This window comes from Paroedura picta, chromosome 2, assembly GCF_049243985.1.
Source record: "Paroedura picta isolate Pp20150507F chromosome 2, Ppicta_v3.0, whole genome shotgun sequence".
In the NCBI taxonomy this organism is placed as follows: Eukaryota; Metazoa; Chordata; class Lepidosauria; order Squamata; family Gekkonidae; genus Paroedura; species Paroedura picta.
The window spans coordinates 178,515,773-178,543,611 of NC_135370.1; the positions used below are offsets into that span (position 1 = coordinate 178,515,773).

Below are 27,839 nucleotides of genomic sequence, written 5' to 3' on the forward strand. Positions count from 1 at the left end.
ATCCTAAAGCATCCAAGAAAAGTGTGTCTCCAACCTTTGCTTGAAGACTGCCAGGCTTAAGTGCCACTCAGCACTCCACACCCACTCCACACCCACTAAGGACAGCTGTCCCGCCCCTGAGTGTCTCCTCCTCCAACCGGCTTGCCTGTCTATCCAGCAACCAGCCAATTGCCTTCTGTCCCCCACTCCTGACCACCCCCTCCCCCTTCCACCCTTCCAGACAGGTCTCCTTGTAATACTGTACTATTATATCTGTGCGCTGGGTTTATTTGACCACGGAAGCAGACCCTCTGGGTCGAAATGCGTATGGTATAAGGTTATGCCACGTGCAACCCCTGAGACTGTGATTCTTAAGGTTTCATGCATTTTTAGTCTTCTAACTGTACACTTAATAATAAATATTTGTATTTAAATATTTTAAACATATATTTGCTGCTCAATCTTCAGGGTCCTGTATTATCAGGTTGGGCTTTTTGTTCCCTTTCTGTCTTTTTTAGAACCGTCCCACGTGTCCCGCAGAGCTTTCCTCTCTCTTCGGAAACCGCTTCAAGAAACATACAGAAGAACCTCAGCAGGTGAACTGATTTTCGGTTGATTCTCCTACCTTCTTTTTGCTGCAGTAGATCTGCCATTTCTTTTCGGCCGGAAGCGCAAACATCGCTTCTCTGTGTTTATCTGTAAGGTCGAGTTCATCCTAAAAAAGAGGATGGAGGGGGGGGGGGAGAGAAAGAATGGGGTAGGTCATTAAAGCCTCCAATCAACAAGAAAGGTCCCTGTGACTCCTGCCCAGGCTGAATTGATTTTGCCCGGGGCAATAATTATCCTAATACCACTGGTGACCTTATCGACTTCTGCTGTCATCACTCATGGAGGGGCAGGGGACGAGGAAGCAGGAACCCTCTTTGTTAATTATTTCTCCCCCCCTGAAGCATCAACACATCGTTGTTTTTACTACACATTTTACTAGCTTCGTATTTCCGCAATCCTAGTCCTATTAGATGGCTTATTGAATGTCTCATTTTACTGGTTGTATTCACCGTGTAACCCGGCTTGAGTGTTTCGGCAAAAAAAAAGCAGACTATAAAGGGAATAACAGAAAAAAAAATCGAGAGACACTGACTCGCTCTTAACTACTTTGCCCCTTGGCTCACTGACGTGATCTCGCTATAAAGGAAATTATGGAAAAAATTCGAGAGATACTGACTCGCTCTTAACTACTTTGCCCCTTGGCTCACTGACGTGATCTCGCTCTTCCGTGTTCTGCAGAAACCTTTGCATGGCCCACGGATCCTCATCTCGCAGTACACTGTGGCTTAAGCTACACAATGTGGTTTCATCAACTAATACTCCGTGGTTTGGACTCCTGCTACTGATTATACATATGGATGGCTTATCTGTTTTTTTTATTTCTTTAACAGTAAATAGAGGTATTTTCATATATTTTAATATTTCTAATTGTATGTAAAATGGTTTTAACATTTGGCTGTTTGTTTATATTTATTTATATAATCTTCTTGGTTTCTTTTTACTCATATTTAAAATATTCTCCTGTTTACTAGTTCCTGCTTCCAAAAAGAATTCTGAAGCTAGGTAGTTTGGAGTAGTGGTCAACAATAATGGACTCTAATCTGGAGAACTGGGTTTGGTGCCCCACACCTGTTCCACATGAAACCTTCTGAGCCAGTCACAGTTCTCCCAGAGCTCTCCCAGCCTGATCGACCTCACAGAGTACCTGTTTGTGCAGAGAGGTAGGGAAGGCGATTGTAAGCCGCTTTGAGACTCCTTCAGGTACAGAAAAGCAGCATATAAGAACCAACTCTTCTTCTTCTTCAGTAATCTCAGGGCTCTCTCAGCCTCCCCTCCCTGACAGGGTGTCTGTTGTGGGGAGAGGAAAGGGAAGGCGACTGGAAGCTGCTTTGAGCCTCCTTCGGGTAGAGAAAAGTGGCATATAAGAACCAACTCTTCTTCTTCTTCAGTAATCTCAGGGCTCTCTCAGCCTCCCCTCCCTCACAGGGTGTCTGTTGTGGGGAGAGGAAAGGGAAGGCGAATGGAAGCCACTTTGAGACTTTTTCGGGTAGAGAAAAGTAGCATATAAGAACCAACTCTTCTTCTTCTTCAGTAATCTCAGGGCTCTCTCAGCCTCACCTCCCTCACAGGGTGTCTGTTGTGGGGAGAGGAAAGGGAAGGCGACTGGAAGTCGCTTTGAGACTCCTTCAGGTAGAGAATAGCAGCATATAAGAACCAACTTTTCTTCCTCAGGAATATCAAGGCTCTTTCAGCCTCACCTCCCTCACAGGGTGTCTGTTGTGGGGAGAGGAAGGGAAGGAACTGTAAGCCTCTTTGAGACTCCTTCGAGTAGAGAAAAGCAGAGTATAAAAGCCTTGTCTCATTTTTATTTTCATACATTTATCCCCAGAGAAATTAAAGCTATTGCGTCTCAACAGTAAGGAAATTCATTTCCACATTTGGCTCCTCCAGTGGAAGCGGCCCAAATATTTTATGGGTTCACTCTTGTGTTCCTTGGCTAGCCAAAGTCAACTTTCTTAATGCATCAGTGAATTTGGGCTTCCCATAAAGCTTTACTGTCTTAGGAGCACATGGGTGTAGTAAAGCAGAAATTTGTACAGAAGAGCACAATAATAAATTAAACCAAGAAAAATCTAGGTTTTTCCCCCTGGTTAGAATATAACAACCCTGCTGGGTCAGACCAGGGGTCCATCCAGTCCAGCCTCCTGCTTCACACAGGGGCCAGCCAGTTCCTCTGGAGGGCCAGCAACAGGGCAGAGAGGCCTCGGCCTTCCTAAGAACATCAGGAGAGCCCTGCTGGGTCAGACCAGGGGTCCATCCAGTCCAGCCTCCTGTCTCACACAGGGGCCAGCCAGTTCCTCTCGAGGGCCAGCAACAGGGCAGAGAGGCCGAGGCCTTCCTAAGAACATCAGGAGAGCCTTGCTGGGTCAGACCAGGGGTCCATCTAGTCCAGCCTCCTGTCTCACACAGGGGCCAGCCAGTTCCTCTGGAGGGCCAGCAACAGGGCAGAGAGGCCGAGGCCTTCCTAAGAACATCAGGAGAGCCCTGCTGGGTCAGACCAGGGGTCCATCCAGTCCAGCCTCCTGTCTCACACAGGGGCCAGCCAGTTCCTCTGAAGGGCCACCAACAGGGCAGAGAGGCCGAGGCCTTCCTAAGGACATCAGGAGAGCCCTGCTGGGTCAGACCAGGAGTCCATCTAGTCCAGCCTCCTGTTTCACACAGGGGCCAGCCAGTTCCTCTGGAGGGCCAGCAACAGGGCAGAGAGGCCGAGGCCTTCCTAAGGACATCAGGAGAGCCCTGCTGGGTCAGACCAGGGGTCCATCTAGTCCAGCCTCCTGTCTCACACAGGGGCCAGCCAGTTCCTCTGGAGGACCAGCAATAGGGCAGAGAGGCCGAGGCCTTCCTAAGGACATCAGGAGAGCCCTGCTGGGTCAGACCAGGGGTCCATTCAGTCCAGCCTCCTGTCTCACACAGGGGCCATCCAGTTCCTCTGGAGGGCCAGCAACAGGGCAGAGAGGCCGAGGCCTTCCTAAGAACATCAGGAGAGCCCTGCTGGGTCAGACCAGGGGTCCATCCAGTCCAGCCTCCTGTCTCACACAGGGGCCAGCCAGTTCCTCTGAAGGGCCACCAACAGGGCAGAGAGGCCGAGGCCTTCCTAAGGACATCAGGAGAGCCCTGCTGGGTCAGACCAGGAGTCCATCTAGTCCAGCCTCCTGTTTCACACAGGGGCCAGCCAGTTCCTCTGGAGGGCCAGCAACAGGGCAGAGAGGCCGAGGCCTTCCTAAGGACATCAGGAGAGCCCTGCTGGGTCAGACCAGGGGTCCATCTAGTCCAGCCTCCTGTCTCACACAGGGGCCAGCCAGTTCCTCTGGAGGACCAGCAATAGGGCAGAGAGGCCGAGGCCTTCCTAAGGACATCAGGAGAGCCCTGCTGGGTCAGACCAGGGGTCCATCCAGTCCAGCCTCCTGTCTCACACAGGGGCCATCCAGTTCCTCTGGAGGGCCAGCAACAGGGCAGAGAGGCCGAGGCCTTCCTAAGGACATCAGGAGAGCCCTGCTAGGTTAGACCAGGGGTCCATCCAGTCCAGCTTCCTGTCTCACACAGGGGCCAGCCAGTTCCTCTGGGGACAGGCCGAGGCCTTCATAAAAACATCAGAAGAACTGTGCTGGTTCAGACCAGTGATCCATCTGGGTACTACGTCATAAAGCCCACTCTCAGAAGCATCCACTTTCTCTGGGGGAACTGATCTTTGTAGCCTGGAAATTAGTTGTGATTCTGGGATATCTCCAGGCCTCACGCAGAAGTTGGAACCCTCAGCTGATGTGGGAATGAAAGTGAGCCTCTGTGTTCTCTAGCACTGTGGTCTACAAAGCTTCTCAGGAGGGAGGGAACGAGGCCCTGGAGCCTTTTTAGAAGTCCCTGCTGTTAGTATAACTCGGTCGGTTCATTGTTACGGTTGTAAAAATAAGTCAATGTTTTAAACGTTCCCTGCTTGAAAGACATCTGATCGGTCAAATTCTAACACTACCTGAGGCACAATGTTTTAGTGACTACAGGAAGTCCAACTGCTGGAAATCTATGGGGAAACAGGTAAACTATTCCAAATGTGGCAGCTTTAGGGGGCCGTGGTGGAAAACTGAATACAAGTGGGTAGCCACGTTGGTCTGAAGTAGCCGAACACAGTTTGAGTCCAGCAGCACATATAAGATCTACAAAGTATAAGCATTTGTGTCCATGCACACTTCTTCAGGTACATTCAGGTGGGCCGCCACACTGGTCTGAAGCAGCCAAACAACGTTTGAGTTCCAGGGCACCCTTAAGACCTACAAAGTTTTATTCAAGGTGTAAGCTTCCGTGACCACATACACTTCCTCAAACATAATGAAATGGGAGTTCCTAGGCCACATATATAACTAGAGAGTGGGTCATGGGCTAGAAATAACAAGCCAAGTTTACAAATGAGAAGCTGATAAACCTAGCTTATTTCTCTTAGATCCTTGTAAACACCTTCATCATGCCCAATAGGCCTCTTCATCCCACTTATTGAGATCCCGAATTGGTATTGTTGTCCAAGTTACTGAGGCTCCCAATTGTCATTCCATTTACTGAGATCCCCAATTGGCCATATTGTACAACTTTCTGGGTCCTTCAGTTGGCCTTGTCCTTTTCACTTACTGAGATCCCTGATAGGCCGTCACAACGATGATCAATTCTCTACTGATATATGTGGTTTAGTAACTCCCATTCCGGTGTCTAACAAAATGTGCGGTGTTCATGAAAGCTAACATTTTGATTAAAACTTCACTGGTCTCAAAGTTGCCACTGGATTCAAACTGGTTCAAGAACAAGGGCCCCTAATCCTCCTGGCTTTCTGAAAACCTAAATACCCAAATGCTGTGCTCTAAACCAGTGGTCCCCAACCCCTGGTCCGGGGACCGGTACCGGTCCGTTGATCAGTCAGTACCGGGCCACGGCTCCTCCTCGTCCTCCTCCTTGGCCGCTGCTTGAGGCAGAGAACTGGGGATCTTTCCCCCCTTTTTAAGGGCAGATTAAAGAGTTGTCCTCAAATGTTTGCCGTCTGCTTGCAACTGAGCTACTTGTGAAAGAAATCCAGCCACACCTCCTCTACGTTTGGACGAGAAGCTAAAGATCGATATCTTTGAGTACGGAACAGGGCTGTGCCAAAAGAGAATGGGAGCTTTTCATGCACATGTCTGGCAGTAAAAAGCATCCCTACTCATTTTTGGGCACTATTTCAGGCCTTGTATCATGACAGAAGAAAATGTTGTGCAGCCATTAAGAGACAGAAAGTGCCATGTGGCTTAGTTCAGCTTCTGGGCTTGGACATAATTTAACTAGGTAGCAGGGCAGCTTGGTACACGGAGATTCCCAGATCCTGTGCTTGACGGCTGCAGATCAAGAACCTCAGGAAAGAGTTACTGAGATCCCCAACAGACCTTCTCATTCCGTTCATTAAGATCCCCAGTTGATATTGTTGTCCTAGTTACTGAAGCCCCAAATTGGCCTTGGAATTTCCTTTATGGGGGCCCCAATTGGCCATATTGTCCTACTTAGTGGGGTCTCCAGTTGGTCTTGTCATCCCATTAACAAATCCCAAATAGGCAATCACACCACAATTGGCTTTGTTACCCAATTTAATGAGATCCCCAATTGGCCTTGCTGTTCCACTTAAAGGTAAAGGTATCCCCTGTGCAAGCACCAGGTCATGTCTGACCCTTGGGGTGACGCCCTCCAGCGTTTTCATGGCAGACTCAATACGGGGTGGTTTGCCAGTGGCTTCCCCAGTCATTACCGTTTACCCCCCAGCAAGCTGGGTACTCATTTTACCGACCTCGGAAGGATGGAAGGCTGAGTCCACCTTGAGCCGGCTGCTGGGATCGAACTCCCAGCCTCATGGGCAGAGCTTCAGACTGCATGTCTGCTGCCTTACCACTCTGTGCCACAAGAGGCTTTGGCTGTTCCACTTACTGATATCCAAAATTGGCCTTGTCATCCCATTTACTGAGATCGCCAATTGGTTTTGTTGCCCCACTTACTGAGTTTTCCAGTAGGCCTTGCCATCCCATTTACTGAGACCCTCAACAGGACTTGGTGCTGCATGTGCTGACGTCTCTAAGTGGCCTTATCACCTCTTTGAGATCCCCAATTGGCCTTCTTGTCCCACTTACTGATATCCACAATTGGCCTTGCCATCCCATTTACTGAGATCCCCAGTAGGCCTTCTCAACTTATCTAAAGAGATCCCTAGTTAGCTCTCTCGTCACTCCTGATGAGATCCCCAGTTGGTCAGGATCATCAATTCCAAAGGAGGAATACGCTTTTTTAAAATTTAAATATCAAATCACCAGAGGAATTGTTGCAGCAAACATGGAGAGAATTTGCGGCACTCTCTCTGCTATCTCCACCGTGAGCCACTGTGCTGAAAACAGCAGAATATAAATGTAACAAACAAATAAATGAACATTCAGTGGAGAGGTAATTGCCTGTTAAAAAAGCTTTCAATTGCACAGCAGTTTCCTCTGGTTAGTATTTCTAAGGATCCTTTCCAATAATAACCCACCGCTGGCATTAATCGTTCCTCATTCTGAAATAATCCATTAGGAGTCATCAATACCCAGCAGGCTCATAAACATTTATTTGAGAACATCGGCTTCAGACACGAGCTGGTAAAATATGACCCATATCCTGGAAATGAAATATTTGGACCTCTGCGGGGAAAAGACGGCCATTTTTCTCCATAGTTGAAAAGGCAGCATGTTGTATTATGGGGATGGGTCTCCCAACCATTTCTGAATATTTCATTATTGAAGGTAGGGGTGATCAGAAGTCAGTCCACCACCTTGTCCGCAGGCGAGTGGGACACTGTCTACTATTGAAGAGCAAAATTTAAATCCGGGAGCACCTTGAACCTCTCTTCATCAGGTTATACTGCAGTCCAGGCTATTACTTATCCTGGATGTTTTAGGCTGATCCTGCCATGAGAAGGGGGTGGGACTAGATGGCCTGGATGGCCCCTTCCCCCTCTAGGATTCTAGGAGTCTAGTTCAGTAGTGGAAGGGGCTACCTAAGGAGGTGGGGAGCTCCCCCTCACTGGCCGTCTTCAAGCAGGGGCTGGACAGATCCTTCTCCTGGATGCTGGAGGCTGATCCTGCACTGAGCAGGGGGTGGGACTAGATGGCCTCCATGACCCCTTCCCACTCTGGGATTCTAGGAGTCTAGTTCAGCAGTGGAAGGGGCTGCCTAAGGAGGTGGGGAGCTCCCCCTCACTGGCCGTCTTCAAGCAGTGGCTGGACAGATCCTTCTCCTGGATGCTTGAGGCTGATCCTGCACTGAGCAGGGGGTGGGACTAGATGGCCTCCATGACCCCTTCCCACTCTGGGATTCTAGGAGTCTAGTTCAGCAGTGGAAGGGGCTGCCTAAGGAGGTGGGGAGCTCCCCCTCACTGGCCATCTTCAAGCCGCGGCTGGACAGATCCTTCACTTGGATGCTTAGGGCTGATCCTGCCCTGAGCAGGGGGTGGGACTGGATGGCCTGCATGGCCCCTTCCCACTCTAGGATTCTGTGAGTCTAGTTCAGCAGTGGAAGGGGCTGCCTAAGGAGGTGGGGAGCTCCCCCTCACTGGCCGTATTCAAGCAGCGGCTGGACAGATCCTTCTCCTGGATGCTTGAGGCTGATCCTGCACTGAGCAGGGGGTGGGACTGGATGGCCTGCATGGCTCCTTCCCCCTCTAGGATTTTAGGAGTCTAGTTCAGCAGTGGAAGGGGCTGCCTAAGGAGGTGGGGAGCTCCCACTCACTGGCCGTATTCAAGCAGCGGCTGGACAGATCCTTCTCCTGGATGCTTGAGGCTGATCCTGCACTGAGCACGGGGTGGGACTAGATGGCCTGCATGGCTCCTTCCCCCTCTAGGATTCTAGGAGTCTAGTTCAGCAGTGGAAGGGGCTGCCTAAGGAGGTGGGGAGCTCCCCCTCACTGGCCGTATTCAAGCAGCGGCTGGACAGATCCTTCTCCTGGATGCTTGAGGCTGATCCTGCACTGAGCAGGGGGTGGGACTAGATGGCCTGCATGGCTCCTTCCCCCTCTAGGATTCTAGGAGTCTAGTTCAGCAATGGAAGGGGCTGCCTAAGGAGGTGGGGAGCTCCCCCTCAATGGCCATATTTAAGCAGCGGCTGCACAGATCCTTCTCCTGGATGCTTTAGGCCAGGGGTAGTCAACCTGTGGTCCTCCAGATGTATATGGACTACAATTCCTACGAGCCCCTGCCAGCAAACGCTGGCAGGGGCTTGTGGGAATTGTAGTCCATGGACATCTGGAGGACCACAGGTTGACAACCCCTGCTTGAGGCTGATCCTGCATTGAGCAGGTGGTTGGGCTAGAGGGCCTGGATGGCCCCTGAGAGCCAGTTTGGCCCCTGAGAGCCAGTTTGGTGTAGTGGTTAGGAGTGCGGACTTCTAATCTGGCATGCCGGGTTCGATTCTGTGCTCCCCCACATGCAACCAGCTGGGTGACCTTGGGCTCGCCACGGTACTGATAAAACTGTTCTGACCGGGCAGTGATATCAGGGCTCTCTCAGCCTCACCCACCTCACAGGGTGTCTGTTGTGGGGGGAGAAATGGGAAGGCGACTGTAAGCCGCTTTGAGCCTCCTTCGGGTAGGGAAAAGCGGCATATAAGAACCAACTCTTCTTCTTCTTCTTCTCCTCCCAATTCTAGGATTCTAGGTTTCGGCTTAAACTGAATCATCGAATCATAGAATCATAGAGTTGGAAGGGGCCATACAGGCCATCTAGTCCAACCCCCTGCTCAACGCAGGATCAGCCCTAAGCATCCTAAAGCATCCAAGAAAAGTGTGTATCCAACCTTTGCTTGAAGACTGCCAGTGAGGGGGAGCTCACCACCTCCTTAGGCAGCCTATTCCACTGCTGAACTACTCTGTGAAATTTTCCCCCGATATCTAGCCTATATTGTCGTACTTGTAGTTTAAACCCATTACTGCGTGTCCTCTCCTCTGCAGCCAGCAGAAACAGCATCCTGCCCTCCTGAGGAGCCTGAGGAGCAGCCCATGAGAAGATGGACTTTCCATATAAGATAAATAAAATGCTGCGGTTTAGTTGATTTGTGCATGATTGAACAGGTTTGTCTTCTGGAGGGTGAGTTGGAGGACCGACTTGGCCCTTGCCCATGTCATCTAACCCAACATTAGACAGTCAGTTCCTGGACTAGGAGGAAAGCCCATCTTAAAAACAGGCCACAGAAAGGCCGCGGGAGAGTGGAAGGGCCCCCGCAGACCAGAGCCGGCCTGGCAGCCCGGGCCAACACAGCAAAGTGTGGCCAGATGTCTCCTAAAGCTCTCTCTGTAGCCAGGAGGGCAGGTAACGTGGGACAGCTGTGGAAGACAGGCGCAGATGCAGCAGGGTGCACCGGGATGGTTGTCCCAGCTCCCAAGCTTACCTCCTGACAACTCTTCCTCTTCACAACGAGCGTTAGGAAGCGGCACAGAACGCAGAGGAGCCTCTGACTGGCCCTCCCTGGGGGAATCTCTCCACCATATTGGAGGCATTGGCCCAGTGAGGGCCAATGTGAGGCCCAGCACATCATCAGAAGGACTCGGCGCTTTTAACGAGGTATGATAACTTTTTGGATGAGCAGTGAATAGCGAGCACGCACACGCACTCAAGGGAAACAGCAATTTGCTTTTCGGCGGAGAAAGAATTGTTGCGGTATGCAAGTCTGCGGCCAACGCTTGCTTAAAAACTGAACACCCCACCTCTTTGGAGACTTCTTCACACACAGTTGAGACTCTTTGTAGCACGTGGAGTTCAGGGCACACGTAACCTTGGGTACAAAAGCAGAAAGTTTGGATCCAGGGACACCTTTAAGACCAACAAAGTATTAGCTTTTGTGTACATACACACTTCTTCAGATACGATAAGGGGGGTGAGTACCAAAATGAGTATAGTAGAAGTCTTTGATGCATGCACACAAAAGCGTATACCTTGAACAGAATGTTGTTGGTCTTAAAGGTGCTTCTAGAATCAAACTGTGATCTGCTGCCTGATGCTATAGGGCAGTCCAGGGGAAAGATTCAGTTGAGGGGTGGGAAAGGGTTAACCCCTCCCCTTTCCCACTGACACCATCGTAAATCCTGTTCTCTGCAGCTGGTTTAGAACAAACCATGGAAATGGAATCACAGAATCCTAGAATCATAGAAGCTGCTTTGAGACTCCTTCAAGCAGTGAAAAGTGGGGGTATAAAAACCAACTCTTCTTCTTCCTCCTCTTCTACTCACAAATTTTAAAAACCACATTATAGGATCGCTTTACTCAAATGCAGTGAATTCCACCTGTTCATCACTTTTTGGGCGGAGAAAGACAGCTTGGTGAAGAAGGCGATGAAAGAACGGCAGACTCTGATCTGGAAAACTGGGTTTGATTCTCTGCTCCTCCACATGCAGCCAGCTGAGTGACCCTGGGCCTGGGCCAGGCTCAATTCTCTTAAATCTGTTCTCTTAGAGCTCTCTCAGGCCCACCTGCCTCACAGGGGGTCTGTTGTGAGGAGAGGAAGGGAAAGGGCTTTTGCAAATTGCTTTGGGACACCTTGGGGGAGTAGAATGTGGAGTGTAAAAAAACCTCCCTTCTATATAAAACAGTCTTCCGCTGTGATTTTGACTGTTCTCAATGCAAAACAAGAATATTAACAGGGATTTGGTCTCCTTTCCTGAGTAAAAGCTGCCAGGGGATGTTGATTCTTAGTCTGGGGTTTCTCCGTTACCTAGATAAGGGGCTACCCACAGAAATGCATTAACTGGGGGGAAAAGGAGGCTTCCTTAGTAAAAGAAAAAAAAGGCAGTATTAAAAACCTTCTCGCTTCTACATAAAACGGTCTTCAGCTGTGACTTTGACTGTTCTCAATGCAAAACAAAAAATGTGAGCAGGGATTTGGTCTCCTTTCCTGCATAAAATGGGCCAGGGGATGTTGATTCACAGTCTGGGGGTTCTCCATTACCTAGATAAGGGACTAGCCACGGAAATGCATTGGCAGGAAAAAAAAAAGGGGGGGGGGCTCCTACTGATTTGCAATTTCTCATGCAAATGGTAAAAAACAATACAGAGAGCGGCCACTGTGATTTCCCTGTTGGGATGGGGGATTCCTCAACGTGGAGGCCAGCTGCTCCTCCCAGCCAGGTGTTTTCCGATCAAGCTCTGCAAATCTGTCTGCAGAATTACATGCAGGCAGATCTAGATTTCGCCCGCTTTTTCTGGTGGGAAGAGAGACATAGCTTGACGGACAGCTGAATGGGCTGCATTCTCTGAAAGCCCCCGCCAGATGGGTTTGGAAAGCCACAGGAAAGGGGGTGGGGGAGGGATAGAGACAGCAGGAATTTAACCCCTAAGTCCTCCCAACACTGCAGTTCGCCCCTGGATGTTTCCAACGTTGGAGACGGACAGCTCAGCACAGCTTACAGCTGCCAACTATGGGATAAGAAGTTCCTGATTTGGGGGCGGAGCCTGGGGATGAGGGGAGGGACATCATCTAGGGTTCCATGCCAGAAAGTACACACTCCGAAGCGACTGTATTCACCTGGGGTACTGATCTCTGGAGTATGGAATTAGGAAATCAGTTGTAATTCCAGGAGAACTCAAGGCCCCATAGGTATGCCTGGTTTCTCTCCCCCCTCTCGGTTACCTGTTGGGGAGCAGGTTGCCAGAATCAGGTTAAGAAATTGCTAGAGATTTGGGAATGCAGCCGGGGGAGAACAGAATCCCCAGTGGGGTACGATGCCATAGAGTTCTCCCTCCAAAATATCCATTTTCTCTGGTGGAACTGATCACTGCAGTCTGGAGAGGAGCTGTCATTCCAGGGGATCCCCAGGCCCCACCTGGAGGCTGGCATCACTGAGTCACCCCTCCCAAGCAGCCCTTTCCTCCAGGGGAACTGATCTCTGCAGTCTGGAGAGGAGCTGTCATTCCAGGGGTTCCCCAGGCCCCACCTGGAGGCTGGCATCCCTGAGTCCCCCCTCCCAAGCAGCCCTTTCCTCCAGGGGAACTGATCTCTGCAGTCTGGAGAGGAGCTGTCATTCCTGGGGATCCCCAGGCCCCACCTGGAGGCTGGCATCCCTGAATCCCCCCTCCCAAGCAGCCCTTTCCTCCAGGGGAACTGATCTCTGCAGTCTGGAGAGGAGCTGTCATTCCAGGGGATCCCCAGGCCCCACCTGGAGGCTGGCATCCCTGAATCCCCCCTCCCAAGCAGCCCTTTCCTCCAGGGGAACTGATCTCTGCAGTCTGGAGAGGAGCTGTCATTCCAGGGGATCCCCAGGCCCCACCTGGAGGCTGGCATCCCTGAGTCTCCCCTCCCAAGCAGCCCTTTCCTCCAGGGGAACTGATCTCTGCAGTCTGGAGAGGAGCTGTCATTCCAGGGGATCCCCAGGCCCCACCTGGAGGCTGGCATCCCTGAATCCCCCCTCCCAATCAGCCCTATCCTCCAGGGGAACTGATCTCTGCAGTCTGGAGAGGAGCTGTCATTCCAGGGGAACCCCAGGCCCCACCTGGAGGCTGGCATCCCTGAATCCCCCCTCCCAAGCAGCCCTTTCCTCCAGGGGAACTGATCTCTGCAGTCTGGAGAGGAGCTGTCATTCCAGGGGATCCCCAGGCCCCACCTGGAGGCTGGCATTCCTGAATCCCCCCTCCCAAGCAGCCCTTTCCTCCAGGGGAACTGATCTCTGCAGTCTGGAGAGGAGCTGTCATTCCAGGGGATCCCCAGGCCCCACCTGGAGGCTGGCATCCCTGAGTCCCCCCTCCCAAGCAGCCCTTTCCTCCAGGGGAACTGATCTCTGCAGTCTGGAGAGGAGCTGCGATTCCATGGCATCCCCAGCTCCTTCCTGGAGGTTGTCATCCCCACCACTGCTGCATCTCCTCCCCACCCCCACCGGCCTATTAATTCAGCTCTCGCAATCTCACAACACTATTAATTCAGTAGCACATGCGAACCTGAAAAGCCAGCTGGCAAAACGGCCTGTCCCAGACTCCTGACACCCACCCGCTGTCGGAAGAAGCTTCCCCGGTTGCTCTGACAACCCAAACCGGTTTCCAAGCTGCCGGGAACTGTGCGGCAGCGACAGAAAAAAAACAGAGGCGGCCCTGTTGCCGGCCTTTTGTGAAAGTCTATCTTTCCCTTGCAGCCACGGCCTCCTTGTGTGGCGGGCTGAGCCGACGGAAGGCCTGACAGCCTCCTGGTCACGGAGCCGGCCCTCTTGGGGCGGAGGGCTTAGAGTTTTCTGGGCCCACAAAGCTCCCTCTCTCTTACCAACGCCCCTCGCGCATGGCCGCCCACGCACGAGGAGCTTGGCGCAAGAAGAAAGAACACCTTGCCAGCCAGCCGGGGGAGGAAAAACAGAGGCGCTGTGGGTATTTGCTGGCTTTCGACTTTTCACTTCCCTTGGCTCACAAAGCGGCACAGGAGGGAATGTGGAAACACAAGCTCTTGCGCGTGATAACCATCGCCCCCTTTGGAGCCACAGGCTTCCTCGTCTTTCCGGCTCCCCCCCCCCCCCCCCCGTCAACGTTCTGTGTGTGTTTTCATTGAAACGTGAATTTAAAAACCGCCCAGAGCCCGCCTATGGTTATGCGGAGGGTGGCACCCTTTGGAAAGTCACCGTGTTTCACCCTCTCCGTTCCTTCTGCCGATTCTTCGTTGCCCTCAGAAATGCCGTAATTATATTCTGGACGGCCAAAACGATCACATGCTGAATGAGAAGCTACGTGTAGGTTCACAAAATCAACGAGTTTTTTATTTAGATAGCAGGAAACATAGGCCAGAATGTGAACCGGTTAGAGACGCGTTTTGAAAACGTCTTTTTCCTCACTGGCATAGAGTTTTCCCATATAGCCATATTAGAATGTTGACTTCAGAGATCAATCCTTGTATAATCTTTATATAATGAAACCAGAATTTCGGATTCATGCAGAACTTTCTCTGGGGGAGAGAGTATTATGTATTTCTACCGATCTCTATAGTCCTCCATGGTCCTCTGTCCCCAAAGTACGTTCTGCAAGAATTAGAAATTCTGATTATAAATGAATAGTACATCACGATCAATCGATCTTTTATATTTACGATAGTCACGTAGAGCCGTGAAAGCTGGACGATGGAAAAACCGAACAAGAGAAGAATCTATTTGTTTGAATCCTGGTGTTGGGGAAGCCTTCGGTGGATTCCATGGATGGCAAAAATCACAAACAAGGAAATACTACAGCGCATAAAGCCTGGTCTATCATCAGAAGCCGAAATCACGAAACTCCGGCTCACTTACTTTGGCCACAACATGCCATCCAACTCAATGGAGAAAGCAATCATGCTAGGATTGGTCAGTGGAAAAAGGAAACCAGGCCAACAAAGAGCAAGGAGGTTGGACACGGTCAAAATGGACACTGTCCAGAACATTAAACAACCAAGAGAAGTGGCACAAGATGGGAAACCATGAAGTTGAGCCATGGGATTGCCAAGATTCAGTCTTGACTGAATGCCTAAGGATTATGGTATCCTATGAGGTAAAGGTCAAGGTATCCCCTGTGCAAGCACCGGGTCATGTCTGACCCTTGGGGTGACGCCCTCTAGCGTTTTCATGGCAGACTCAATACGGGGTGGTTTGCCAGTGCCTTCCCCAGTCATTACCGTTTACCCCCCAGCAAGCTGGGTACTCATTTCACCGACCTCGGAAGGATGGAAGGCTGAGTCAACCTTGAGCCGGCTGCTGGGATCGAACTCCCAGCCTCGTCATCAGAGCTTCAGACAGCATGTCGGCTGCCTTACCACCCTGCGCCACAAGAGGCCCTATCCTATGAGGACAAGATCTTAATATTGATGTATGGGAAAACTCTACACCACTGATGAGAAAGAAGTTTTGAAAACGTGTCTCGAACCGGTTCACGTTCCGGCACATGTTTTCTGTTATCTAAATAGAAAGGGCTCTCTGATTTTGTGAACCTGCGTAGCTTCTCAGCCAACATCTCATCATTTGGGCTTTCCTGCTTCCATGATTATGTTCTGGGCCGATGGGCCAGCCCGATTTCAGCTACCGGCCTATCTAAAACAGTGACCCTCCTACCCAACCCCAGTGTGGCCCTTGGGGGTCGGGATGGCTGGCCTCCAGGTGGGACTTGGGGATCCCCCTGAATTACAGCCCCTTTCCAAATTGCTTCAGTCGAATGGCACCTTTAAGACTCATCAAGTGTTATATAAGCTGTGAGTTTTTGTGTGCACACATGCACCCTCAGCAATGAAATAGAAATCAATCTCTCCTTATGTATGTAGTCTGGGGATTCCCATTTCATTGTCTGAAGAAGCATGCCTGCACACGAAAGCTCACCCCTGGAATAAAACTTGGTTGGCCTTAAAGATGCCCCTGGACTCAAACTTTGTTCTGCTATTTCAGACCCACACGGCGATGCACCCGAATCTAGTTCATCTCCAGACTGTAGAGATCAATTCCCCTGGAGAAAAGGGGTGTTTTACCCCACTAAGGTCCCACTGACAGTTTTCCTGTTGCCGACCAAATGCCAGGAGAAAGTGGGACTTTTGCCCAGTTTTGATTGGCTTTCTGCATCTTGTTAGAGATTCTGACTAAGGATACCAACCTCCAGGTGATAGCTGGAGATCTCTGGAGGTTGGCATCCTGAGGCAGAAGCTCTAACAGGATGCCGCTTCATGTGCAAAGACAATTCTAAAAAAATCAAGCCTGAATGTTTCCTGGAAGGCTTCCTGTGCAGGCGTGGCAAATCAAACCCAGGTCTTCAGATTAGAAGAAGAGCTGGGTTTTATATCCCACTTATTCTCTGCCCTAAAGCGTCTCCAAGCGGCTTTCAATCCTGCCCTTCCTCTCCCCACAGCAAGCGCCTTGTGTGGCAGGTGGGGCTGACAGAGCTTTGAGAGAACTGTGGCTGGCCCAAGGCAAACCACCCCTAAACGTCTCTTGTCTTGAAACCCCCACGCAGTCACCATACGTCACCAAACATCACACCGTTGGGCAGTAGAAAAGTTAAGACTCAAACCCAGTTGCTCCTTGCAGACCAACAATATAGTTTTCAAGACTCTAAGCTCCCTTCGTCAGATATAGTGGATGAAACGCACACAAATCTGCCATATACCGAATCAGGCCCCTTCCAACCTGAGCCTTGAACTGGAGATGCCAGGGATTGAACCTGGGACCTTCTGCATACCAAGCAGAGGCTCCACCACTGAGCCAAGGCCCCTCCTTCGGGACCAAAACCCATGACCTGCCCTACGCCAGTCAGCCAATTCCAATTGGTGGTTTCAATGCTTCCTGATTCAGTATTCCCTGGACCGCCCCAGTTTTGATCCTCCGGCGTGCCCGTCTGTATCGCCCAAACCAACGGCCAGAGGAATTTTACCATCACTCTCCCGTCCATAACGCTGGGGGAATCAAACCCGAAACAAACAGAGCAATGCGCTGGAGATAAATAGCATCCTAAAAGAGTGGGTGAGTCATCGAAGACACAATTGCAGTCAGAAAACACGGGGGTGGAGGGAAGAGCATTCGGGTGGGAGTTTTCCTTATTGACTGAGAGCCTTTCTGTAACAACCGTCGCAAACAATGAACAAGGAGCAGGGAGATCCCCATTCAGTAAGTGCCGATGAAAGAGAAACCGGGGATTAAGAGTTCGGATCCGGCACAGGATCCTCCGTTGCTCCTGGCAGCACCGTTCCCTCTGAGCTGCTCCTGTGAGCAGCTGATCCTTAACATAGGAAGCCCGGCTCTGCAGAAACCTGGAGCCGAGTCTTGAGCTGCCTGCTGCCCCGGGCCAAAACATGTCACCAGATTTAATCCAGCAGGGGGGAAATGCTCAGCATCCGAACTGAGACAATTTGTTTATTTAGATTAGAAGAAGCTGGTTTCTTATTCCCCACTTTTCACGGTCAGAATGATTCCCAAGTGGCTGACAAATGCCGTTCGCTTCCAATCCCCAAAATTGTCCGTGGGTGACAATTTACTGGTTGTTCCCGGCCCCAGGGAGGCATACCTGGCCTCAACCCGGGTCAGGGCCTTTTCGGTCCTGCCCCCTGCCTGGTGGAAGGAGCTCCTGGATAAGCTGCGGGCCCTGGAGGAGCTTCCGGCATTCTGCAGGGCCTGCCAAACGGAGCTCTTCCGCCAGTCTATGGCTGAGGCCGGGGCAGTGGGGAAGATCGATGGGACCCCCCTGGTGTCAATCAGCAACTTAGGTTATCTTGTTCCTCCTTCCTCTGCCCTTAAGAGGTAGGGGTGTTTATGTGTGGGGGGTGTTCCGCCATATTGTCTGGTTCATTGTATTTCATGTAGAAGAAGAAGAAGAAGAAGAAGAAGAAGAAGAAGAGTTGGTTCTTATATGCCGCTTTTCCCTACCCGAAGGAGGCTCAAAGCGGCTTACAGTCGCCTTCCCTTCCTCTCCCCACAACAGACACCCTGTGAGGGAGGAGAGGCTGAGAGAGCCCTGAGATTCCTGCTCGGTCAGAACAACTTTATCAGTGCCGTGGCGAGCCCAAGGTCACCCAGCTGGCTGCATGTGGGGGAGTGCAGTATTTTGTGTCCATTTTAATGGGGTTTTTAACTGGTCATTTGTATCCCGCTACGAGCCCGTTTGGGAGCAGCTGGTGGTAACAGTAACAGTAACAATAATAATAGAACAGACACCCGATGAGGCAGGTGGGGCTGAGAGAGCACTAAGAGAACTGCTCTGTGAGAAGTGACATAAGAGAACTGCGACTAGCCCAAGTTCACCCAGATGGCTGCACAGGGAGGAGTGAGGAATCCAACCATTTAAGTATTTTAACACCCACCCTGAGGCATTAATCTGGTCAGGCAGAATGGGGTTATCAAGGGGTGTGTGTGGGGGAAACGACGGGTTTTTATTATTCACTCTGATGACCTTAGTGTGGTTTTCTCATTCTGTTCTGAACTGTGACCCGCCTCGATTCTCTGGGGGGAGGCGGGAAATAAAACAACAACAACAACTGCCCCATGAGTCGGCCGATCCCAGAGTGGCGGTCAGCAAGTTCAATAATAAAGAAAATAAAATTTTCCATGTATGGTTCTTATGTTATTATGTAAACGGCCCTGAGTCCCCGGGGAGTGCAGTATATAATATAATATAATATAATATAATATAATATAATATAATATAATATCATATCATATCATATCATATCATATCATATCATATCATATCATATCATATCATATCATATCATATCATGAATAAAATAAAATAAAAATAAGAACGGGTCTCCCGTTGGCTTTTGAGCCCTGTTATTTTGACGGCAGACTATCAGGGGCACAGATGTGTCCCATGACCATCTCTCCTAGAAAGTGTTGCCAGAGGAGTAAAGAGCCCGCGATATCTGCCCTTAGAAGCAAAGTGCAAATAGCCGTCGTGCCTCCGCGAGACCAGGTAGGGGGAAGAAGAAAGCCACCGTCTTAACTCACCACAAGTTCGCTGAACATCACATCCAGCTCTTCCACGGGGGGCATGGGGAAGGCCGGCTCCATGGTTTGCAAGGCAAAACTGCTGTCATTCCGCAGCCGGTACGTGATCTCCGGGTGGTCGTTACTCCGGAAGCAGCAGAAGATGAACGCAATCCCTCGCCCGCTTCTTTTCCGGGGGGCCATGGCGGAAGCCCTCCTGAGCTGCCTTCCTAGACGCTAAATCCTGAAGGAGGCAAAGAGAAAGGAGAGAAGGTTCAGACTCTGGCCCTTATCGTAGAATCACCGAGCTGGGAAGGGCCTCCGGGGTCATCTAGGCCAGCGATTCTCAACCACCGTAACGCCGCGACCCCAACTGTGGCGGTGGCACGCGCATGCGCACGCGTGCAAGCGCACAACGATCTGGAGGCAGTGCGGAGGTGGCCAGTGGCATGGCCCCTCCAAGTGCCAGGCGACCCCAAGGCTGAGAACCAATGATCTAGGCCAGAGGTAGTCAAACTGCGGCCCTCCAGATGTCCATGGACTACAATTCCCAGGAGCCCCTGCCAGCATTCGCTGGCAGGGGGCTCCTGGGAATTGTAGTCCATGGACATCTGGAGGGCCGCAGTTCGACTACCCCTGATCTAGGCCAACCTCCTGTAGGATGCAAGAAATCCACAACCACATGCCCACCTATCACAATGACCTCAGTTCCATGCCCAAATGATACCCCCAGATGATCATTGACTGAATTGTGACAACGTTCTCGGTAGCTTGTTGTCTCAATATCTGGCTGCACTATGCTAATATGTATGCTAAAAGAGGATGGCAAACTATACTTCATATGTATTAACAAGACAGCAGCAGTAACTCTTAGGTCAGGGCCAATATATGAAGGGGACCGACTTTATATCACTTAAGATAATGATAGATTATACTCTCATATGATTATTTAGCTAAGAAAGATGGTAAAAACTTCTAGATTAGGATTAATATGTGATGGGAACTGAATATGTATGTTAAAAGAGGATGGCAAACCATATCAGCTGGTCGCTTTTTTTCTCTTCTACTTTTCTGTAAATGCTTTATATAATAGTAAATAATAAAATTACAATATATATATATATATCTGGCTGCACTAGATGGCTTTTGTTCCCCACCGTCTCTTTAAAACCGTGGCGACCCTTTAATTTGGCCACCTCATGAGAAGGAAGGACTCCCTGGAGAAGAGCCTAATGCTGGGAGCGATTGAGGGCAAAAGAAGAAGGGGACGACAGAGAATGAGGCGGCTGGATGGGGTCACTGAAGCAGTAGATGCAAACTTAAATGGACTCCGGGGAATGGTAGAGGACAGGAAGGCCTGGAGGATCATTGTCCATGGGGTCGCGATGGGTCGGACACGACTTCGCACATAACAACAACAACCCTTTAATTAGTGCTCCTGGAAATCAGTGCAACCATTACCAGAACAATGTACAAGTGCTCACAGGTGCCCCAGTTCAAAAACACCATGTACCTGCGGGTACCCCAATTCCCAAGCACCGTGCATCGGCGGGTGCCCCAGTTCTAACAGCTGCCATGTTCCTGGATGATGTTCCATCACGAAGGGCAAGTGGCGCTCCATGCTGGTACATTAGGAGGGCAGTGGGCAAAGGCCCCTGTGATACCAGGCAAAAAGACGGGTGAGCCTACTGCTCCCATGTGATTCACACCAATGACTGTTCTCTCAGTGAGGGATCTCTCTCCCCCCTCCCCTTCCTCTGGCTTTATTGAAACCTGTACTCTGCTCACGCTCAAGGCAGCCGGACTGGATGGACCGCTGGTCTGACCCAGCAGGGCTCTCCTGATGTTCTTAGGAAGGCCTCGGCCTCTCTGCCCTGTTGCTGGCCCTCCAGAGGAACTGGCTGGCCCCTGTGTGAGACAGGAGGCTGGACTGGATGGACCCCTGGTCTGACCCAGCAGGGCTCTCCTGATGTCCTTAGGAAGGCCTCGGCCTCTCTGCCCTGTTGCTGGCCCTCCAGAGGAACTGGCTGGCCCCTGTGTGAGACAGGAGGCTGGACTGGAGGGACCCCTGGTCTGACCCAGCAGGCCTCTCCTGATGTCCTTAGGAAGGCCTCGGCCTCTCTGCCCTGTTGCTGGCCCTCCAGAGGAACTGGCTGGCCCCTGTGTGAGACAGGAGGCTGGACTGGAGGGACCCCTGGTCTGATCCAGCAGGGCCCCTCTGATGTCCTTAGGAAGGCCTCGGCCTCTCTGCCCTCTTGCTGGCCCTCCAGAGGAACTGGCTGGCCCCTGTGTGAGACAGGAGGGTGGACTGGAGGGACCCCTGGTCTGACCCAGCAGGACTCTCCTGATGTCCTTAGGAAGGCCTCGGCCTCTCTGCCCTGTTGCTGGCCCTCCAGAGGAACTGGCTGGCCCCTGTGTGAGACAGGAGGGTGGACTGGAGGGACCCCTGGTCTGATCCAGCAGGGCCCCTCTGATGTCCTTAGGAAGGCCTCGGCCTCTCTGCCCTCTTGCTGGCCCTCCAGAGGAACTGGCTGGCCCCTGTGTGAGACAGGAGGCTGGACTGGATGGACCCCTGGTCTGACCCAGAAGGGCTCTCCTGATGTCCTTAGGGAGGCCTTGGCCTCTCTGCCCTGTTGCTGGCCCTCCGGAGGAACTGGCTGGCCCCTGTGTGAGACAGGAGGGTGGACTGGAGGGACCCCATATCCGACCCAGCAGGGCTCTCCTGATATCCTTAGGAAGGCCTCGGCCTCTCTGCCCTGTTGCTGGCCCTCCGGAGGAACTGGCTGGCCCCTGTGTGAGACAGGAGGCTGGACTGGATGGACCCCTGGTCTGACCCAGCAGGGCTCTCCTGATGTCCTTAGGAAGGCCTCGGCCTCCCTGCCCTGTTGCTGGCCCTCCAGAGGAACTGGCTGGCCCCTGTGTGAGACAGGAGGCTGGACTCGATGGACCCCTGGTCTGACCCAGCAGGGCTCTCCTGATGTCCTTAGGAAGGCTTTGGCCTCTCTGCCCTGTTGCTGGCCCTCCAGAGGAACTGGCTGGCCCCTGTGTGAGACAGGAGGCTGGACTGGATGGACCCCTGGTCTGACCCAGCAGGGCTCTCCTGATGTCCTTAGGAAGGCCTCGGCCTCTCTGCCCTGTTGTTGGCCCTCCAGAGGAACTGGCTGGCCCCTGTGTGAGACAGGAGGCTGGACTGGAGGGACCCCTGGTCTGACCCAGCAGGCCTCTCCTGATGTCCTTAGGAAGGCCTCGGCCTCTCTGCCCTGTTGCTGGCCCTCCAGAGGAACTGGCTGGCCCCTGTGTGAGACAGGAGGCTGGACTGGAGGGACCCCTGGTCTGACCCAGCAGGGCTCTCCTGATGTCCTTAGGAAGGCCTCGGCCTCTCTGCCCTGTTGCTGGCCCTGCAGAGGAACTGGCTGGCCCCTGTGTGAGAGAGGAGGCTGGACTGGAGGGACCCCTGGTCTGACCCAGCAGGGCTCTCCTGATGTCCTTAGGAAGGCCTCGGCCTCTCTGCCCTATTGCTGGCCCTCCAGAGGAACTGGCTGGCCCCTGTGTGAGACAGGAGGCTGGACTGGATGGACCCCTGGTCTGACCCAGCAGGGCTCTCCTGATGTCCTTAGGAAGGCCTCGGCCTCTCTGCCCTGTTGCTGGCCCTCCAGAGGAACTGGCTGGCTCCTGAGTGAGACTGATGTAGGACTAGAATGAGGGGCAGCAGATGGGTTAATGCTGCCCAGACAAAGCCCGAGCAGCAGAGATGCTCGGTCATCTACTGCTTAAATAAATCCCTCCTGCTGCAAAAGTTAGATGCGCCGTGGATTTTAGATCTCGAAGGCCAGCTTGGACAAGAACAGCAAATGCAGGCAGCTCTAAAGCTCTCATGCGATACTCCCTGGTAGCTGTCCCTGTTTGGGAAGAAGAAACCCCCAGAAAGCTGGAAAGATGTCATCGCTCCCTTTTCCTTCCTCCCCTCAGTTCTCCGGCCAGCCGTTCTGCATCGTTGATTTGAGCAAAGCCACAAAGTGGTAGTTGCTCTCCACGGGCTTCTGTTTTCTCCACGCCACTCCCTGCTTCCCCAAAAACGTGAGAGGCAGAGGCGATTTAACCCCGCGATGACACGCACCGAAAAAGAGGCTGGACGTCCCAAGCTCTCCCATCAAAAGAGATGAGATCAGCCTTTTTAAAAGAACAATAAGGATGTGGACTCCCACGGGCAGAGTGTTCGCCTTCCCCGGAGGGAAGAAAAGGAGAAAATGCAGAGGAGAATTCCTTGTTCTGAACCCATCAGCTCCTTCTGGGCCTGTCTACTCCCACCCCAGTAGAAGAGCAGCTCTTTCTGTTTGGTTTTGCATCAGAAGGAAAGAAGATGACACAGAACTGCAGGCAGGGCCCTTTTGCAAAACAGAAGGGAGAGGTTCACAAGGTGTTGCGTGCATGAAATCATGGGAGACCAACCGTGGTAAAGTGCAAAGGGAAGGCTTCAGTATATAGGACAAGCCACCTGATTCCAGAAAGCTCCCCATGGGGATCTCCCCATTCCCCATCAAGAGGGTTTTCAAGTCAAGAGGTGTTGAGAGATAGTTTGCCATTGCTACCTCTGTGTTGTGACCCTGGACTTCCTTTGACTGGGTCAGACCAATAGTGCATCTAATCCAAAAGCTTGTCTCACACAGGGGCCAGCCAGTTCCTCTGGAGGGCCAGCAACAGGGCAGAGAGGCCGAGGCCTTCCTAAGGACATCAGGAGAGCCCTGCTGGGTCAGACCAGGGGTCCCTCCAGTCCAGCCTCCTGTCTCACACAGGGGCCAGCCAGTTCCTCTGGAGGGCCAGCAACAGGGCAGAGAGGCCGAGGCCTTCCTAAGGACACCAGGAGAGCCCTGCTGGGTCAGACCAGGGGTCCCTCCAGTCCAGCCTCCTGTCTCACACAGGGGCCAGCCAGTTCCTCTGGAGGGCCAGCAACAGGGCCGAGAGGCCGAGGCCTTCCTAAGGACATCAGGAGAGCCCTGCTGGGTCAGACCAGGGGTCCCTCCAGTCCAGCCTCCTGTCTCACACAGGGGCCAGCCAGTTCCTCTGGAGGGCCAGCAACAGGGCCGAGAGGCCGAGGACTTCCTAAGAACATCAGGAGAGCCCTGCTGGGTCAGACTAGGGGTCCATCCAGTCGAGCATCCTGACCCACACAGAGAGCCAGTTCCTCTGGAGGGTCTGCTGGATCAGACCAAACTGGGCCAAACCTGCTTAGCTTCCAAAATTAGTTTGGCCTATCCAGCAAAAGCCCCACAGGGAAGAAGTGTAAAGTGGCAAATCTGGCAAATTCAGGCTAGCCTGGGCTACCCAGGTCAAAGAGGCAGGTGGGGTTGGGAGAGCTCTGAGAGAACTGGAGCTGGCCCAAGGCCACAGGCTCTTAACTTCTTTTCCTACCCCAAGATCATGTCCATACACACAGAAGTGGCTCCCTCCCTATGCAGTATGTGTGCTTCTCGTTTTTGTTACCCCGAAACTTGGAGAGAATCATCTTCCCCTGTCCAAAGCAAGCAGCCTAATACACAACTGACACTTAACGAAGCAAATTTGTCCTTCCCCCAGTCCCGTCTAATGCAAATTCTGCTAGCTTGCATTGGAATACTACACAGCCATTTTAAAGTCAGACGAACGATTGGTGACCCTCCTTTTCCATTTCACAGCCACATGAAAATTCACAGAGCGTCCCTGGCCTCCTCAGCACCGAATGTCTATTCCTACAAAAGCTTAAATTAGCAATTTACATTTTCTCCTCTCACGGACGATCTCTGCCACACACAAAAGAAGCGCATGAATGAAACGCAATTTTCTGTCCACCTATGGATCGCTCCTGGTCGCTCCAAAAAAGGAAACGCAGTAAGATTCGCAGCTCCTCTGAAAAGGAGTACGGATGTGCCTTTTTCTATAGCAGGCTTTCTCAGCCAGGGTGTCGTGAAAACCGGGGGTTTCTTCAAGGCCCTGGAAGGGTTTCCCAAATGGGTGGGAGTTGATAAATTTTAACATGTTTTTGAAATGTGTCAAACACTTATCAAGTGATATAGAATCAAAGAGTTGGAAGGGACCTCCTGGGTCATCTAGTCCAACCCCCTGCACTGTGCAGGACACTCACAACCCTCTCGCTCATCCAGTGTCACCTGCCACCCCCTTGAACCTTCCCAGAATCAGCCTCTCCGTCAGATGGCTCTCCAGCCTCTGCTTAAAAATATCCAATGATGGAGAACCCACCACCTCCCGAGAAAGCCTGTTCCACTGAGAAACTGCTCTAACTATCAGGAACTTCTTCCAGAGGTTTAGACGAAATTTAGAATCCTAGAATCATAGAGTTGGAAGGGACCTCCTGGGTCATCCAGTCCAACCCCCTGCACTATGCAGGACACTCCCAACCCTCTCGCTCATCCACTGTCACCTGCCATCCCCTTGAACCTTCACAGAATCAGCCTCTCCGTCAGATGGCTCTCCAGCCTCTGTTTAAAAATCTCCAAAGATGGAGAACCCACCACCTCCCGAGGAAGCCTGTCCCACTGAGAAACCGCTCTAACTTTCATACCATAATGATGGGCCTGGAGGGGGTGGGAAGGGGAGGGGTCCTGGGCAGGCTTTATTGGACCAATGTTGGAAGCTTCCCTGAGCCAGCATTCTGGGAAGAGCAGAGTATTAACTAATTTTTAATATATTTTTCAATCTGTTCGTTTATCGGGTGATATGATGATACGACCTTATTATTATTGTTGTTGTTGTTGTTATTATTATTATTTAGATTTATTCCTCACCTCTCCCCAAAGGCTAAAGTCGAGCTGCAGCATATAAAACCCCCAAGAAAACCATACAATAAATATCCTTGCAGCCCGGCCTCATGCCACGGCCCAGCAGAAGAGCTCCGTTTTGCAGGCCCTGGCTCTGGTCGAGACCAGAGTGCTCTAACTGTACGCATGTGTTCAAAAGAATCTCAAGGGTCAACCTATTGAGCTGACAACCCAGACAGAGATTCTTTTGCAATGATGTAATATGTAGTCTATGTTAATATAGGCTCCGTTGTCTAAATATTAAGAACTAATTATGATTTGCACTCTGAATATGGAAAGCCAGCGTGGCGTCAGGGATAAGAGTAGAGGGTTCTGATCGGGCAATCCAGGTTTGATTCCTCACTCCTCCACATGCAGCCAGCTGGGTGACCTTGGGCTAGCCACAGTCCTGATACTTCTGTTCTCACAGAGCAGTTCTATCAGAGCTCTCTCAGCCTCACCTCCATCACAGGGTGTCTGTCGCAGGGAGAGGAAGGGAAGGCGGTTGTCAGCTGCTTTGAGACTCCTTTGGGCAGTGAGAAGTGGGGTATAAAAACCAACTCCTCCTGTTCTTCTGTGAAATAGTAGCATAAGTTACTACTGGTTCCGTCTCATTAGGAACGAAACTCTGCATGTGCTGTGTGAAACTGCCCTATCTTTTATAAACTTTTAGAAACGCTGGATTAAATATGTATTAAATAAGCAGACCGACCTTACAAAAACATAAAAGGAAGGACGGCAGGCAGAGGCCGATGGCAGGAATTTGTTCAGAAAGTCACTGCGAGTCAGAAACCCCTGGGTGGAACCTCACCTCTAAAATAAACGCAGTGCTTTGTTTTATATTATTTCAGAAAACCAAAAGGAAAAACGCCAGGTGATAAGAAACAGGTTTCTAGAAAGTCCCTACGTATTTCGCTGTATACGATTCATCAGGGGGGATCCAAACATTCACCTAGTGTTGGAACTGTCCACCGTAGGGCAGGGGTAGTCAACCTGTGGTCCTCCAGATGTTCATGGACTACAATTCCCATGAGCCCCTGCCAGCGTTTGCTGGCAGGGGCTCATGGGAATTGTAGTCCATGAACATCTGGAGGACCACAGGTTGACTAACCCTGCTGTAGGAGTACGGTTCAGCACGGTTCGGCCGCCTCGGCATCGGTGTACCAGCCGGTGGCTGCACAAAGGTGCAGATCTCTCTGTATCTGCGTGTGGGCGCCAGCTGGCATGCCAAAGCCAGAGCTGCCCCTTCCCTCCACGCCACGGCACAGGCCGCCTCGGGCTTCGGAGATCCTGAAGACGGCCCAACCACGCCGAAGCGCTCACCCCCAGTCCGCAGCAAAATGTTTTGTTTTGTGACACATTGTTGGGTGCAGCTCATATCTTCTCTCCCGTCTTCCTCTGGGGTCTCCCATCCAAGTACTGAGCAAACTTAGATTTGAGATCTGGCAAGCTCGGCCTCCGTTGGGCTCTTGGGCCTGCTGTTGTCGTGCGTAGAAAGCAGGAGGCAGCTTTGCCGTCCGAACAGAGCCCGGAATGATTATTCCTTTTCCGAAGCGTCAGGACTTTTAGCAGCCAGATCTTCCGATGCCGGGGACGCTTGCAGCCCGAGGCGAGAGGGTGGGGAGGCGCGGTGAACGCAGCCCGACCTGCTTTCGAGAGCCGGCCTCACCCACGTCACATGGCTGCCCGGTATCACGGGCTCGGATCGGCGAGGCTTCTATGCCGGTTCTGCCCGCTCTCTGGCAGCAAACCTGGCCCCGCTGGTATGCAGCCCAGTCATCTCTCAGCATGGGTGGGGTTTCCAGCGAAGGCGGAGGTATGCCCGCTGACGCAGCTCTGTAGATTTCCAGCAGGAATCCCGCCCAGGGCTGCAAAACAAGCTCGCGTCGCAAATCAGCGGACGGTGCAGTTTTGACAGCCTCTGATACATTACTCTTTTGTTCCAGATTCACGGCAAGGTGTTGCGGACGGGCCTGTTTGAGGAAAAGCAGGTGCGTGGGTCTTGGCCGCCGTGTGACACAGAGGGGTGGACTGCATGGGCCACTGGC

At 51.8% G+C, this 27,839-nt stretch overlaps 1 protein-coding gene across 3 annotated transcripts in view; it reads right to left on the reverse strand.

Moving 5' to 3' along the window:
* Nucleotides 1–27,839, reverse strand: part of DAAM1 (dishevelled associated activator of morphogenesis 1) — a 193,397-nt gene that overhangs the window by 93,309 nt on the left and 72,249 nt on the right. For all 3 annotated transcript variants that reach the window (XM_077323960.1, XM_077323963.1, XM_077323961.1), the window contains exons 2-3: nt 19,022–19,244; nt 605–694 (exon numbers count right to left, since the gene is read on the reverse strand). In XM_077323960.1, coding sequence (XP_077180075.1) covers nt 605–694; nt 19,022–19,204 — 273 coding nt within the window. In that variant the 5' untranslated portion in view covers nt 19,205–19,244. The remainder of the gene's footprint in view (nt 1–604; nt 695–19,021; nt 19,245–27,839) is intronic.